Source organism: Leptopilina boulardi, unplaced genomic scaffold (assembly GCF_019393585.1).
Source record: "Leptopilina boulardi isolate dan_hultmark-lab unplaced genomic scaffold, ZJU_Lbou_2.1 LbouV2_179, whole genome shotgun sequence".
In the NCBI taxonomy this organism is placed as follows: Eukaryota; Metazoa; Arthropoda; class Insecta; order Hymenoptera; family Figitidae; genus Leptopilina; species Leptopilina boulardi.
This window is the reverse complement of record NW_026137728.1, coordinates 1,255,923-1,271,003: the sequence shown is the minus strand read 5'-3', so window position 1 is coordinate 1,271,003 and position 15,081 is coordinate 1,255,923. Positions and strand designations below refer to the sequence as shown.

Here is a 15,081-nt window from a genome sequence, read left to right as displayed (position 1 = left end):
GGGACAATGTTGGGCCATATTGTCAGTCCTGGCATTTCGCACTTGGGAAGTATATTATAAATTTTTGAAGATTTTTTTTAGTACAACAAAAATGAGAAATTAGCACTGAATTTTATTATTATATATATTTTCCGTGTGAATAGTGTGCGCGCGTGAATTATTTATTCATGCGGAACAAAAAAAAAAAGGAAAAACGAAAACGTGACACAATTTTAAATGACTCAAGCACCACCAAAACGAATTATGAATCTTTGTTACATTTTCTCTGCTTTATATATGCAAATAAGCCACTCGGAAACATTCTAAGAATGAGCTTCTAATTTTATCACTTTTTAATTAAACTTCAAAGAGCATTTTAAAAATGTCTTCATAAAAATTGTGATTTAAGTTCTTATTTGAATAATTTCTCTAAATTTTATTTTTTGTAAATATTTTGATTACCTATTTATTCGTTTATTGTGTACAAACTTAATTTTAGTAGACAAAAAAAATTATCATATTTATTTGATAAAATGATTTTCTTTATTTGTAATTTAACAAATTTTCTTTGTTTTATGAAAAAAAAGTACTAATACTCTTTAATCGAATACAAAACTATTTCTACTCAATTTTTTTTTCTCTTCTTTTATCTACAATAAACTTGAATGATCTTTCATTTTGTACTAGTTATTCTTTTAAGTATATTATTTCGTAAAAATTCGTGGATGAATAGTTTGTATGAAAAGATATGATTCTTTTGAAAGGAATGCTTTTAGTTGGAAGATTCGACCTCGTACCATATATAAAGGCAAAAGGAGTTCTAGAAATTTGTATTCTAGATAGAAAAGCTTTATTTTCTCTCCTCGATTATTATAAGACTTCTTCCTGTGAATAGTTTTAATCGATGAGATTTTTTGTATTAGAGTTTTATTAAAACGAAATATACTATATTAAAGAGATTTTTCATTTAAAAACATTTTTTTTTTCAAATTTAAATTTTAAGGAATTTTCATTTAATGGCATTGTTATGTTATTTAACCGAATTTTTCATTTAACCGAAATTATTAATTGAGCAAAATTTTTATGTTGCCGAATTTTAATTTGATAGCATTTTAATTTAGCCGAATTTTTGTTTTTTTTCATTACAGATATTCATTTAACCAAATAAATAAATCGATCGAATTTTTCTACGGTCAAATTTTAACGTAGCCGAAATTTTTATTGGTAGAATTAATGTAATACCGAATGAAACAAATGATTTTTTTTTAAATACGAATTCGGTCAAAAGCAAAATTTGTTTTTCAACAATAAACATAAAAGAAATATTAGAAACTTTGTACCCTTTGGACTCCTCCAAAATTTCGAACCCGAAGCGAATTTTTGTGCGAAACATAAAAAAAATCAGTTAAGTTTTTTGAGGTTAGGAAAAATTCCTAACGTGATAGAGCAAAACGGACTTCAGATTCGTGTTCAGTGGCTCAAAATACATCAGGCAATAGGGTATTTTGATCCCTGAACCCGAATACTTTTTTTATTTCGCTATGTAATTTTTCAGCTAAAGAACTAAAATTTTAAAATCGGTTTAAAATTTTTCATTGAGGAAATATCTTTTGTGGTAAATTAAAAGTTATATTCAAATTTTTATTAAACTAATGTAATTTTATATATATATATATATAGCACAGCTTTTCCACTTCACCGAATTTTCATTATAGAAATTTCATTTAACGAAATGTCTCTTTAATATTTACTGTGTGCATATATATTTATACAATCGAGAATATATATTATTTTGTGTAACAGAGAAACAGCCTCGAACATTGTAGAGATTTAATACCATTAATCAGAGAAAATTTCATCTCTCGAAAGGTGTGCCCTTAATGGAAAACCAGTCAACCAGAACGAGAAAAGTTATAATTAATAAAGTTTAAACTATATATATCTTTTAAAAAATCTAATTCTACTAAGTAGAGTAAAATACGAGAAAAGGATGAGAACTGCAAGCATAGGAAGAAGAAAATTTTCCTGCTTGAAAAAGGACGAGGTTGCTTATGCAAAAGTGGATCAGATAATAATCGATTGTAAAGGGGTAGTTGACTAAAAACCCTTTCCTTTCAATATATACGTGACCTGTTGCATTCACAGAGAGAGAGTTTGTGTGTCGTGCACACGACAGGCGAGAATGTATTATGGCAGTAAATTTAATTCAAGCCCATCAATTCTACAAGGTGAGGGTGATTCCAGTATTTTCATCAAAGGGAATATAAAGAGTGGGTGGAAATCACCTAGATTCCATTCGATAAGTGAGAACCTTATATATACGTAAGGGCATCTTATGTATTTCATTTGACCTTGTCTGCATCTCTGAAGATATGCATCCATTATTACTCTATACGGACAAACACGAAAATCCTCTTTTATCCTATATATTTTTTTCCATCATCACAATCTCTTTTCAACGAAAACAATATTTACATATATATGTTATGTATATATATTTGACATTTGGAAAACTAGAATAATATTCGTTTTTACCTTTATTAGTTCAAAATTTAAGAAATTTGAGATGACATAAAAACTTGGAAGTTATTTTTAATCCAACTTTTTTTGGGAGAAACATTAAATTGAAAACCCATCTTGTGTCTTCTTTGATATTACCTCGTTTTGACTATTGCTGTGCTTATAATGATCTGACGGAAGAACTCAACAATTGGAGAAACTTCTCAGAAAAAAATATTTCCAAAATTTGGATTCCAAATTCTTATAAAAATAAAAATTCCCTTGAAAGGAAATAGATTTCATTTTTCTTAATTTCATACATAAGGAAAGACGAATTAAAATCTATATAAATAAAGAAGGTAATTTTCCCGACTGATCGACATTAAATTCTTGTGGAAGGTTTATTATCAAGAAAATTAAATTCTTCCTGAGGGAATTAGTCTTCATTCTTTATTCGTGGACTATCTCAGGACACATTAATCTGATTTAATTAAAATGCAGAAGGCACTGCATCCGCTTTTGTATTAGATTTTGTCTCAGCAGAAGAATCGACTTATATATATATTTCAATGCATTGTTGTGCAATAAATATTGATGATAATTGTGCTTTCCATATTTGGAATTTGTAATCAATTTCCACGCAGTTCATATCAAAAAAGAAATATAGAATATATTATTTAATCAAATTGAAAAATATTAATTTATATCATTTATATTTATAAATACTTTATAATACTCACTAAATTTGAATCAGCGAAATTTCGCTGGTACATTTAGAGAGTAGAAGCAGAATTTTTTAAACTTTTGAATGATTTTAATTTTAGCTTTCTACTTTATTGTCTTATGTTAAACATATTGATGAAAGACATGTTTGTTTTTGGATAGTGCTCGCTCTGGCTGAACCAACAATTTCTGATGATATAGTGTAATGAAATGATAATCGATGCTCTTGCAGTAGCGCTATAACGTCCATGTAACTAACGGAAGTGGTTAGTCTATCCTAACAAGATGGTAGAGTACTCTATTAATGCTCGATTGTGTCTCTTGTTACGGGACAAACAGCAAGAACAGAATAACTAAATTCATGAACACTATTCTATGCGAGGAAGTCAGAAATAGAAATTTCACCATGAAAAAATGGTATATCTAGAATAAGGATATAAAAGTTTTGGGTTAGAAATTACAGCTAGTTTCAATCATAGAGTGCTGAATATTGGTGAACGTTTGATACATGTAAAGTTTTGTGGAATATCAACGTAATATATAGCTAAAACACTAATTCTGTATTATTGGTACTAGCAGGAATAGTAATCACTAGTAGAATTAGTTTCTTACTTTTATGTCCGTATTCGTCGTACCAGAATGAAATTTTTCTATGTATAATTTTGCCTCGATTTTGCCAGAATATTTCCTCTAGAACTATAAATTCGGTATACAGATTGTGGGAGCAATTAACTATTTACAATACAGATCATCGTGGAAGGAGAAGCGCACGTGCTGAGTGGTAGCAGTGGGATCAGAGCTGGACACAGAATTCATTAACAAAGAGCCCGAAAACTACGCGAAATTGAGAGTCAAAAAGGTAGCAATGTTAGGAAAAATCAAAGAGGTGGTTCAAAAGATTCTGAAAACTCTATAGAAGAACCAGAACCGAACAATAAAAGACGGGTTGAGAAACTTTAAACTCTTTATCAGAAGAAACACTAAGAGGCCCTCAATACAGAGATCAGCTTCTCGATTGCATTCTGGCTATGCCGAAGTGAATCGCAAAACGAAAAATAACAGATCCAGGCTATGGAGTTTTAAGAAGAAAGCAGTACTTCTATAGATGAAGGATGATAAGACATCAAATTACGAAAGTATTACCATAGAATATTTCCACCGCGTGGAAAGAAATCTTTCTTGAACTGATCGCCATTGATCATGTATTGATTTTGTGTATTTTTATAGTGTGTTGTATGAGTATATGTTCTGCATTGAAAATTATTAAAAAATTGATAAAGTATATCCTCTTGTTATTTTTGACAAAGTATTTATTATGTTTATAAAAGTCGACAAAGAATACAATTAAAGAACCAACACGTTCGAATTACAGATAAGGTGCAATCAGTGGATTGTAAAGTATAACTCTTTACATTCGCGACTTGAATACCTTAATTCAGGCAGAAGAAATCCTGAAAATGTTGGGGATTTTGCAAAAATAAGCTAAAGGTACAATCTGCTAGGATCAGCGCTGGTTGTACTCAAAGCCTAATGCAGTACAGGCGGTTCGTACCGATTTGGATATCAAACTACTGTTCTGCTAGGTCCAAAGTAAAAACCTAGTAAGTCGCTTTTCCGCAAGGGTGAAAGTTGATTGATCAGGTCTATCGACTTTCAAACTTACGGAAAAGCGACTTACCAGGTCTTTAGTTTGGACAGCAGTGCTGGTTCAGTACTTAGTTGGTTTCGGATCCGATTTTCTACTCTTTAAATATGAATCAGTGAAAAAGTCACTGGTCTCAAATCAGTCGCTAAATTCTAGCTATTTGAATCAGTGGTTTTCACTGACAGTTAGTGACATTTCACTGGAGAATCAATTACTTTGACTGAAATGAATGAAAATGAAATGTAACTGATTCAAATAGCTAGAATTTAGCGACTGATTTGAGACCAGTGACTTTTTCACTGATTCATATTTAGAGAGTACTACTGGGTATCGGATTCAAATGCAACTTGTTACTTGGGGGGGTTTATAGGTTCGCTAATTACAAACTTGAAGTCAGTTTAGAATTCAAAATGTCAGGGAGAATATTGCAAAGGATTTTTTTTTAAATTCATCAGATTCACATGAAATTTGTTAAACAGAGGTCACCGAATCCAAATTTAATGATAGATCCGTAATCAGCGACATTAAGAATTCCTGAATAGTGACTTTCATGTGAATCCGATGCTTCTTGACTAGGAAAATAGTTTTATTAACTAATAATAATATAGTAATGAAAATTAGTATTAGTAAATACATTCTTTTTAATTTAAAAAATGTTATTTCGAACCTAAAATTGATACTAGTATGTAAATTTTTTTTCGATCAAAAATCATGCTATTTGCCGTCAAATTTATAAAATTCGTTTTCAATTTTCTCTTCTTCTATTATTTTTGCCATTTCTACTTCCATTTCCATAGGGATATCCATTTCTAAATTGTGTTTCTTGTCCATAACTATTATCATTATAATTTTCATTGTAATTATCATCTTCATCTGCATAATCATTTTCATTTGTATCTGAACATTTACTATCATTTTTATTCTCCTCTTTGGAAATTGTCTGATCGAATTCGGGTGGAACTTTATTTACTTTTGGATTAAAAAATAAACCATGATGTCCATCTCCCCACCACCAAGGCTATTGAGACAAATATTTATTAAAAATTCTAAATTATATTGTTTTTTTTTAGAAAATAAATTATTAATGAAAAACGCAACGTTTCAAAAATGAAAAGAATTTGAAAAATTAAATTACAAAATTCTGAGAAATTTTTGTATATTCTAACTTTTGTTATACGATGCATATATGGATAAGGAATAAACTCTGAATTTCTCATTCTCTCCTCTATTTCCTCCTGATGTTTTCGATGAGCCGGTAATATTAATGATAATGCCAAACCAATTATTGGAAATACAGCAAAACTTGCTAATCTCCACATATTATATCGTCTTCTAATTTCTAACAAAAATATTTTCTTTTGATAATAAAACTGGTTTTTTTTAGAATTTAAATTATATACAAAAAAAAAATACAAAATATTTGATGCTTTAAAAAAAAGTTTTTCTCTTTTCTCATCTTTTAATTATTAAAGATTTTTTTTATCCAATCCGTTAATTAATAAACTATATGATAAAAGAGAAAAAACTTGAAGAGAAAAAATGAACTCTGATATAAAAACTTTTTTAAATCCCGTGTCAAATTATATTGCTGATTGTAGGAGAAAAATTTCATTTATAAATTTATCCGGAAAAATCACGTTGATTTTTGTGGTCTAGTTTATTTCTTTTATCTCTCTTTCTCTCTCGATGAAAAGAGATAAATTTTAAAAGTTGGAAGTTTCTGAAATGTATCGATACCTTATTCACTGCAATCAGTATTATGAAAAAAAAGAAAAATTCAATGAATAATATCGCGATATTTTATGAACTAGAAAGATGATATTCCTAATTAAAAAAGTATTATAAGTTTTTAAAAATAGCATTTGAATAGAAGAAATTTTAGAATGGGGTCATTTCGTTAAGATTAATTTATGAGATAATTTTTTCGACTTAATTATTTTTGATTCGAATTGCAAAATTAGAGGTAACATATTTGAAATGTTAACTATTTCATCTTTTATTTAAAAATTATCTAAAAATAATAAATACGCATGACAGAGGAAGAAAGAAATCAAAAAAAAAAAGTTAGGAATGTAAATCCAATTTCCGCAAATCCAATTACATTATTTGACCAAAATACCTTCAGTTGGGGGACATAATTCAATATCATCATAACAGAAACAAGATTCCTTGGGTTCTGGTGGTGATGGTGGTGGAGGTGGTCTACATTGTTTACCACAAGGATCGCTTAAATCAATTTCAGGTATTGGAAATTGTGAACATTTTTTTGGAGTTGTACAAAATTTTGTTTTCCAATCTTCATCTTCCTCTTTGTAATTATTATCGCAAACATTTTCTTTTTTATCACATGATTCCTGCTCGGTTTCTGTTTCGGAAATTTCCTCACATGAATCTTTATTATCAGAATTATTTCCTTTACCACAAGTCATAAATCGGACAAAATTAATTAATTGCCTCGGTTTCGAGAGTGTCAACATTTTTTAAATTTAGTTTTCAAACATATTTTTTTTTTCCTTAATTGCTATAAATTTTTCTCCTCCCAAAAATATAACTCAAAATGATTTAGAGGTTGGATTCCAAAGTAGATGTCTTTTGTTATCATTGCGATCTTCTTTTTTTTGAAAAAAGTGTTTTATTCCCCATTCAATCTATAGATATTAATAAAAGTTTTTAAACCTACAGATTTGATAAAATTTACAGAAAAAGAATTTTTCCCATATATGTTTTGTCATCCTTTTGAAACGCGCATAACATCCTGATCTTTGGCTTTAGAATAAATGTTAAAGGTTGTTTATTTTGGATTCACGTTTCTGGGCTTTCAAAGGACACACGAGTCCATTGAGCGAGTTGAACCAGATATTTGATCTTTTCATTTTTGAGTAAAGTTTTCGTAATAGAGTGCTCATATGTATTTTAAAAGGCAGAAGAGAGAGATAGAATGAGAGTTGGTTAAAATGGAGTATATATCCAGACTCAGAGACTTCGACCCGTCCTCTTAAAATGTCAAAGGTTGTAGCGCAAGGCAATCCCTCTCAAAACAGAGGCAGCGGATGAGCAAATACTCCCGAAAATTGGGTTCAGCTATCTTGCGGGTCAAAAACACTTTTTAAAATCCCCTAAACAGTTTGAAAAATTTTATCTCATAAAGAATTTTTTTATTGTACTTTTCACTTGCGACGATTTATATATGTAGTATTTTTTATTTCTCAATTTGACCTAAATTTATATAAATTTTATTCATCTGTACGAATTTTCAGTGTGTCATCTGAATTTCTATTTTATTTAACATAATTATTTTTACAACCAAAAATTTATTTTTCATAAAATTTATTTAGTCGAATTTCTATTTATATATAGATTTTTATTTTCAGAAAATTCTATTCGAATGAAATTCCTTTTTTGTTGTAGATTTTAATAATCCAAAATTTTATTTATACGCAAAAATACATTTTACCTAAAATTTAATATATTTGACCGAATTTCTATATTTATCTAAATTTCTATTTGTAAAAATTCTATTCGAACGAAATTCTTGTTGTACAAATTTTATTAATTCCAAATTTGGTACCCAAAAATATATTTTGTATATTTTATATTTTATCTAAAAGTATAATATATTTTTAATCGAATTTTTATTTATATCTACATTTTCATTAATCCGAAATTTTATCCGAGTAAAATTCTATTCGAAAGAAATTTTTTTTGTCCTAAATTTTATTAATCAAAAATTTTATTTATCCAAAAATATATTTTGTAAATATTTTTTATATTTGGTCTAAAATTTAATATATTTGATCAAATTTTCATTTGATGCAAAAATTATATTCAAACAAAATTTCTTTTTTGTAGTAAATTTTTTTTATTCCAAAATTTCATTTATACCCAAAAATATTTTCTGTCTAAAATTTAATAAATTTAACCAAATTTTTATTTAAAAAAAAAATTTATATAAATTAATTTATTTTTGTACTAAATTTTATTAATAAAAAATTTTATTTTGTCTAAAATTTAATATATTTGACCGAATTTCTATTTATCGAAATTTTCATTTACCTGAAATTCTATTCGAACAAATTTATTTTTGTCCTAAAATTTTCTACAATCCAGAATGGCAATTTCATTTACCAAAAAATACATTTTGTATGAAAAATTTCAGATTTGACCTATAATTTCAATTTGTCCAAAATTCTATTTTTAAAAATTAAAATAATAAAATTTCATGTCTTTGAATTTTTATTTTTTTCTATAATTTCCATTAGCTTAAAGTTTCATTTTTATACATTTTCATATTATTTAATTCATTTATTTTATTATTATTATTATTATTATTATTATTATTATTATTATTATTATTATTGTTGTTGTTATTTATTTTTATTTATTTTTAAAATATTGTCATTAGTATAAAAAATTTAATTTGTTCCAATTTCCAATTTTTAACGAATAATATTTTGCAGATAAGTGAAAAATGTTCTACAAATGGAAGTTCGGACGAATATATTTTTGAATAAATAAAAATTCGGAAAAATGAAATTTTTGTATAAAATAAAATTTTAAGTAAATACAATTTTAAACAAATAAATATAATTTAGCTATAAATAAGAAATATTCAAAAAAAAATTTTAGAAAAATAAAATTTATTACCTACATAAAAAAAATAAATTCAAAAATACATAAAATTCAAGTAAATAAAATTTTACAAATAAAAATTTAAAAAAAAATTAATTTTTAAAAAATGATGGAAATTTGTAAAAAAAAAAAAAAATAATAATTTAAGTATGAAATTTCGAAAATGTGAAAATTTGGAAAAAATTGTAATTTTGGATAAAATAAAAAAAAAAAATAAATTATGGAAAATAGTGTTTGTGGTTTTGTTGTTTTTTTTTCATTATTTTTTTTCTGTACATGTTTTTAAATCCTCTTCTCTTTAACTTTATGAAAGAATTGGGTCGCTTATATTTTGAAAAGCCGGAAAGATTTATGATCCCACTTATGTTTCATCCATTTCTACCTTTTTCGAAGATAGTTTATTTCCTGAAATCTCCGAAATATATATATATATATATATATTATAAATCTTGATTTCTCACCCTCGAACGATAGAAGAAGAAATGTACACGAATCATTTTTATTTTATCTTTTTCCCGATCTTATTATTTCCTCTCCATCAAAACATATATATATATATATATATATATATATATATATATATATATATATATATATATATAGAATAAATAAAACGGCTTTTTTTATTCTTATGGAAATGTTGGTAATAATAAAAAGTTTTATTTTGATGTTTTGCTATTAAATAAAGTTAATATTTGGAAAAATGCTCAACATTAGCGAGAGAGAAAAAAAAGTATACTTTTATAACTTTTTTCTTTATTATTTAGAAAAAATAAAAAATGTTCAACTATATTAAATTTTAGAGTTATGAATCTTTTATTATTTTTAGATTAATATGTAATATAATAAAAATATAAAATCCTAGTTGTTCTATTTTAAATTAAAAAAAAAATTATTCCTCTATAACGAAAACGTATATAATTTTGGGCGACGAATCTTAATTAACACGTACGGTAATTAGCATGCAAATGGTTTGTTTGATTTGCTCAAAGGAAACTATGTGTTTACACTTGTTAGTTAACCCTTTTATATGAAATAAATATTAACTTTAATTTCTTAATAATATTTTTCTATTTATATTATTAAAAAAAAAAATATTCATTTTCCATGAAAAAAATGAACTTTTATATTTTTCTTTTTTATTAATTTAAATATTTTAATTTTTTTCTAAATTATTTTTTCCTTTTTTTTAATTTTATTTATTTTTATTTTGTTTTACTTTTTTTATTTTGAATTAATAAAATTTATAAATGAATTTCGATAATTTCGAATAAATAAATAAATGTGTTTCGATCGTTTCGATAAATAATTTATTCGTGTTATAAATGGAATTTCAAAATTAATTTTAAAAAGTTAAAAGTAATTTACAACAAATTAAGAGTCCTTACAATAAAAAAAAACTTTTGCATACTAATCAGGATTAAATTTTGAAATTAAAACTTTTAATTATGAGGGGGATTTAAAAGGAAGTTAATTAAAAGCAAATAATAAATATTATATCGTTCCTTCGTCAATTATAATTTAGAGTGATTGACCTGGATTAGTAATTTCTAATTAATTTTTCATTTCCTGTTAAAATTTCGATGGGAATCATTAAATATGAGTATATTATATATATATATATGAAGCATTCCATTTCAATTGCTTTCTCGACTCATTAAATTAGTGACAGTTGACCTTCGCATACTCCATGGTAAAATATATATAATATTTGCCTGTATAGGTTACGGGGTTAAGAGCAAAATGTCATTTCTATATACAATTTAAATTAAGAAGAAATAATATCAATTCCGATTATAAAAATAAAAAAGATATAAATTTAAACAATAAGCCGATAATTAAAAAAAAAATTCCATAAAATCAAATTTTACCCCATTGTAAAAAATTACAGTTTCTGTTATGTGATATTTGTTTTCGGTCAGACCGAATTTTTTTAATTGTCCGAAAATTTATTTTACCGAATTTTCTTTCCGAATTTTTTTTTTTAATTTATGTTTTTGCAAATTTTTGAAATTTTGCCTGATCAAAAATATAGAAATTCGGTTAAATGGAAATTGTATTAAATAAAAAAATTCGACTTAATAAAAAATTTGGCCTAATGTAAATATGAATATAAAAAAAAATTCGATTACACGATTACAATTTTGAAAAATCAAACAAAAAATTGAACAATTAATAAAAATAAAAATCACAAACATTAAATTAAATATAAAAAAAATAATAATAAAAATTAAAACAAAAATATATTAATAATTAAAAATATAAATAAATAAATATATATAAAAATAAATAAATAAAATTTTTATTTTTGGAAATTTTGAAATAAAATTTTTAAATTTTAAAAACAGAATTTCGCACGTAAAAGAAAATGCCATTTCAATATATTTATATATACATTATTGGATCTGTTAGCTAAAACGTTTTAGAAACTTTTTTATAGCATACGATCTACATTAAAAGAACTTATTAAAAGTTTCAAATGCTGAGTAGCTGTGAAAAAAGAAAAGAAAATTGTAAACTCCATTTCAATCTATAAAATCTACTTTTACATAATATAAGAGATGCTTTTGTAAAATTTAATAAATCTCGCACGCGCACGCGACCTGAGGGACCTTTTACAATATTATATATACTGAAATTCTCAATCAAATTCACTTCTCATTATAGGCATATTTAATTAATAAACTCCTCTCGTGCAATTCACACTCTATTTTTTTTATATATATATATATAGTACGAAATTATAGAATTCGAACATTTCAATAATTTATTGAATAGCCATTCTCGTTATATACAAGTCTGACCCATTTAAAAATGCCGAATATAAAATTTTTATAAATTCAAAATCTACAAAGATAAAAACAAAAAAAAAAGAGACGGTTCATTCGTTCTTTTTTTACTTCTTTCATTTCTTTAAATAATTCATCACAAGACAATACTTTGACAAAATGACAATTTTCCAGGACATTTTCACTTCTTTTGCAAATTAATAAATTATACCTTTATTTATGTAGTGGTTAAATAAAAACAAAAAAATAATAAAAAAACAATTAAATAAAAAAAATTAACTATATTTCAGATATAATAATTTATTTATTATTATTAATATAATTAGGTACTAAAATAATTAATTTTAAAAAAAAATTTTCAAATCAGAATTTTGGTTTGGAAATTTATTTTAATTTCATACTATTAATAATTCTTTTTTTTTTTTATTTAAATTTCCCGCCTACACCTCTTTGTAAAAGTCCATTAATAATTATTTATTATTATTATTATTTGTTTATTGAAATAAATCGAACAGTCAGATAATAAAATAAAAAAAATATTTCTTTCAAACAAATATTTTTTTTAGAATTTCATTTTACCATCTACAATTTATAATTATTATAAATATAAAAAAAATTGTTTTTTCAAATGTTACTATTTTTGTTTGAAAATTCATTTTAATTTTATATACTATTTCTAATTATTTTTTTTATATTATTAATTTATTTATAATTTTTATATGTAATAAATAAAAAAAATAAATTTTCCAAATCATATTATTTTTAATTTGAAAATTGCTTTTAATTTCACATCATTTATAATTATTTATTATTAATTTACTTATACTTTATAATATTCTTGTAATTTAAAAAAAAATTTCCAAATCACAGTATTTTTTTGTTTGTTTGAAAATTCATTTTAAAATTTATCAAAATAAAAAAAAACGAATGATGTAGTAATTAAAAATTTTTATCACATAATCCCTTTCGGAATATTAATTATTATTATCAATAAAACAGGAGAATTAACAATAAAAAAAAAAATTGTGAGTAAAATGAAGCGCAAAAATAAATTAAATTTCGCAAAATTGTAATTTATAAAATTGAGATAAAAACAAATTAATATTGAAATAATAATAATAATAACTAATAATAATAATTGTTATTATTATTTTATTATAATTGGAGTTTAAATTCTAAATCTCAAGGGTGTCTGGAGTTTTATTTTTATTGAAACAAGTTAAATTTATCCTCGGAAACATCTAAAAAGGACATCATCCAGTTCTCGAATTAGGACACGAAAGGGTGCAGAGACATCGTTAGGAGTCGTTCATCTTTATTGGAAAGTTCAATATCGATCGCGACTTGATATGTTTGTTAACGTCATACTGTCTACGTCACAAAATTGAAGCCGAGTGACGTCAATGGAATATGAAAATTCTCTCTACGTCATTTATATATTATGTCAAAATTTTTCCTATATACTTTTCAAAAACATTTAATCAATGAAATAATTGTATATATTACAATTCGAAACAATATAGCATTATATTATTGTTTATAGTATATTATTAAAAATATTTTTTGTCAAAAAATTTACTCAGAGCCTTTTTTTTTAATTATTTCAAATAAAAAAAATTTAAATTAGCATAAATAAAATTTTATTTCAAGCAAATGAAAATTTTTATTTGAACGAAATAAAATTTTTGTTTGAATACCAAATAAATATTTATTTGGCACAGACAAAATAATATATATCTTTTCTCAGGATAAAAATAATTTATTTTTTGTTTCATTTTTTTTATTTAGCCAAATTTTCCGTGGCTAAATAAAAATTAAAAACGTATTTTTTGTTGTTGGAATTTTTATTTTTAATAAAACCGAATTTTTCTATTTATAATTTTGTATATGTATATTTAACCTAATTTTCATTTATACAGAATAGAATTTATATCCGATCGAATTGATGTTTCGCTGAATATATGACCGCATTTTCCATATAACCAAATATTTATTCGACTTTCCAATTGAATGTATTTTTATTTATTTTTTAATTTCTCTTTGCTTGAATTTTCAAATGATCGACAAATTTCCAAAGTGAATTTTCATTTTGCCTAAATTTCCATTTGGCCGAATTTTTATTCACAAGATCGATTTTTTATTTCACCGAATTGTCATTTTTTTTGTATCTAAATTTTGCTTTTGATCAAATTCTCAATTACTCGTAACGAAAAATTAATAAATATTAATAATAATTATTATTATTATTAATTATTATTATTATTGTCGAAAATTCAGTTTATTTAAATTTTCATTCGCCGAATTTTTTATGTTACTGACTTTCTATTTGGCAAAATTTCCAAAAATTACCATTTGACCGAATTCTCCATTATTATTTTTAGTTTTTATTTTTTTATTCATTATAACCGAATTTTAATTTCGAATTTTTTTTCTAATCGAATTTTCTTATGTCCCAATATTTATATTTTATTAAATTTTCATTTGACTGAATTTTTATTACTAAATTTTTAATTGACCGAATTTATATGAACTTTAATTTTTTTTTTATACACCACCAGAGAAAAAAAAATATATAGGTATATATATATATGTCTTAGAGCTAAATAAATATTTATTTGTTACAAATAAAAAAATAAAATAAAAAACAAATTTGCCCTTTTTTATTTACGAATAAAATCTTATTTGTGCAAAAATAAAATTTTTTATTTACAAATAAATAGTTATTTTGCCCTAGAGGTAAAAAAAAATAAATAAATAAAATTTTTTTATTTAATTCAAATAAACTAGGGTAAATGCACCAGTGGTGGATCAGGCACC

At 24.4% G+C, this 15,081-nt stretch overlaps 2 protein-coding genes across 15 annotated transcripts in view; both read right to left on the bottom strand.

Moving 5' to 3' along the window:
* LOC127277742 (protein retinal degeneration B) overlaps positions 1 to 15,081 on the bottom strand; it is a 59,262-nt gene that overhangs the window by 40,574 nt on the left and 3,607 nt on the right. The gene's annotated exons all lie outside the window — the stretch shown is intronic.
* LOC127277744 (uncharacterized) lies at positions 629 to 7,411 on the bottom strand. 2 transcript variants are annotated; one of them, XR_007842402.1, is made up of 4 exons: positions 6,966 to 7,411; positions 6,013 to 6,185; positions 5,514 to 5,864; positions 629 to 864 (listed from the first exon to the last, which is right to left on the bottom strand). XR_007842402.1 is itself a non-coding variant. In XM_051299079.1 (3 exons), exons 1-3 carry the CDS (start codon positions 7,321 to 7,323, stop codon positions 5,592 to 5,594), a joined length of 804 nt encoding a protein of 267 aa, XP_051155036.1. In that variant the 5' UTR covers positions 7,324 to 7,411; the 3' UTR covers positions 5,464 to 5,591. The 2 variants fall into 2 exon arrangements, 1 of the variants encoding a protein (XP_051155036.1); XM_051299079.1 differs by lacking the exon at positions 629 to 864 and having other exon boundaries at positions 5,464 to 5,864.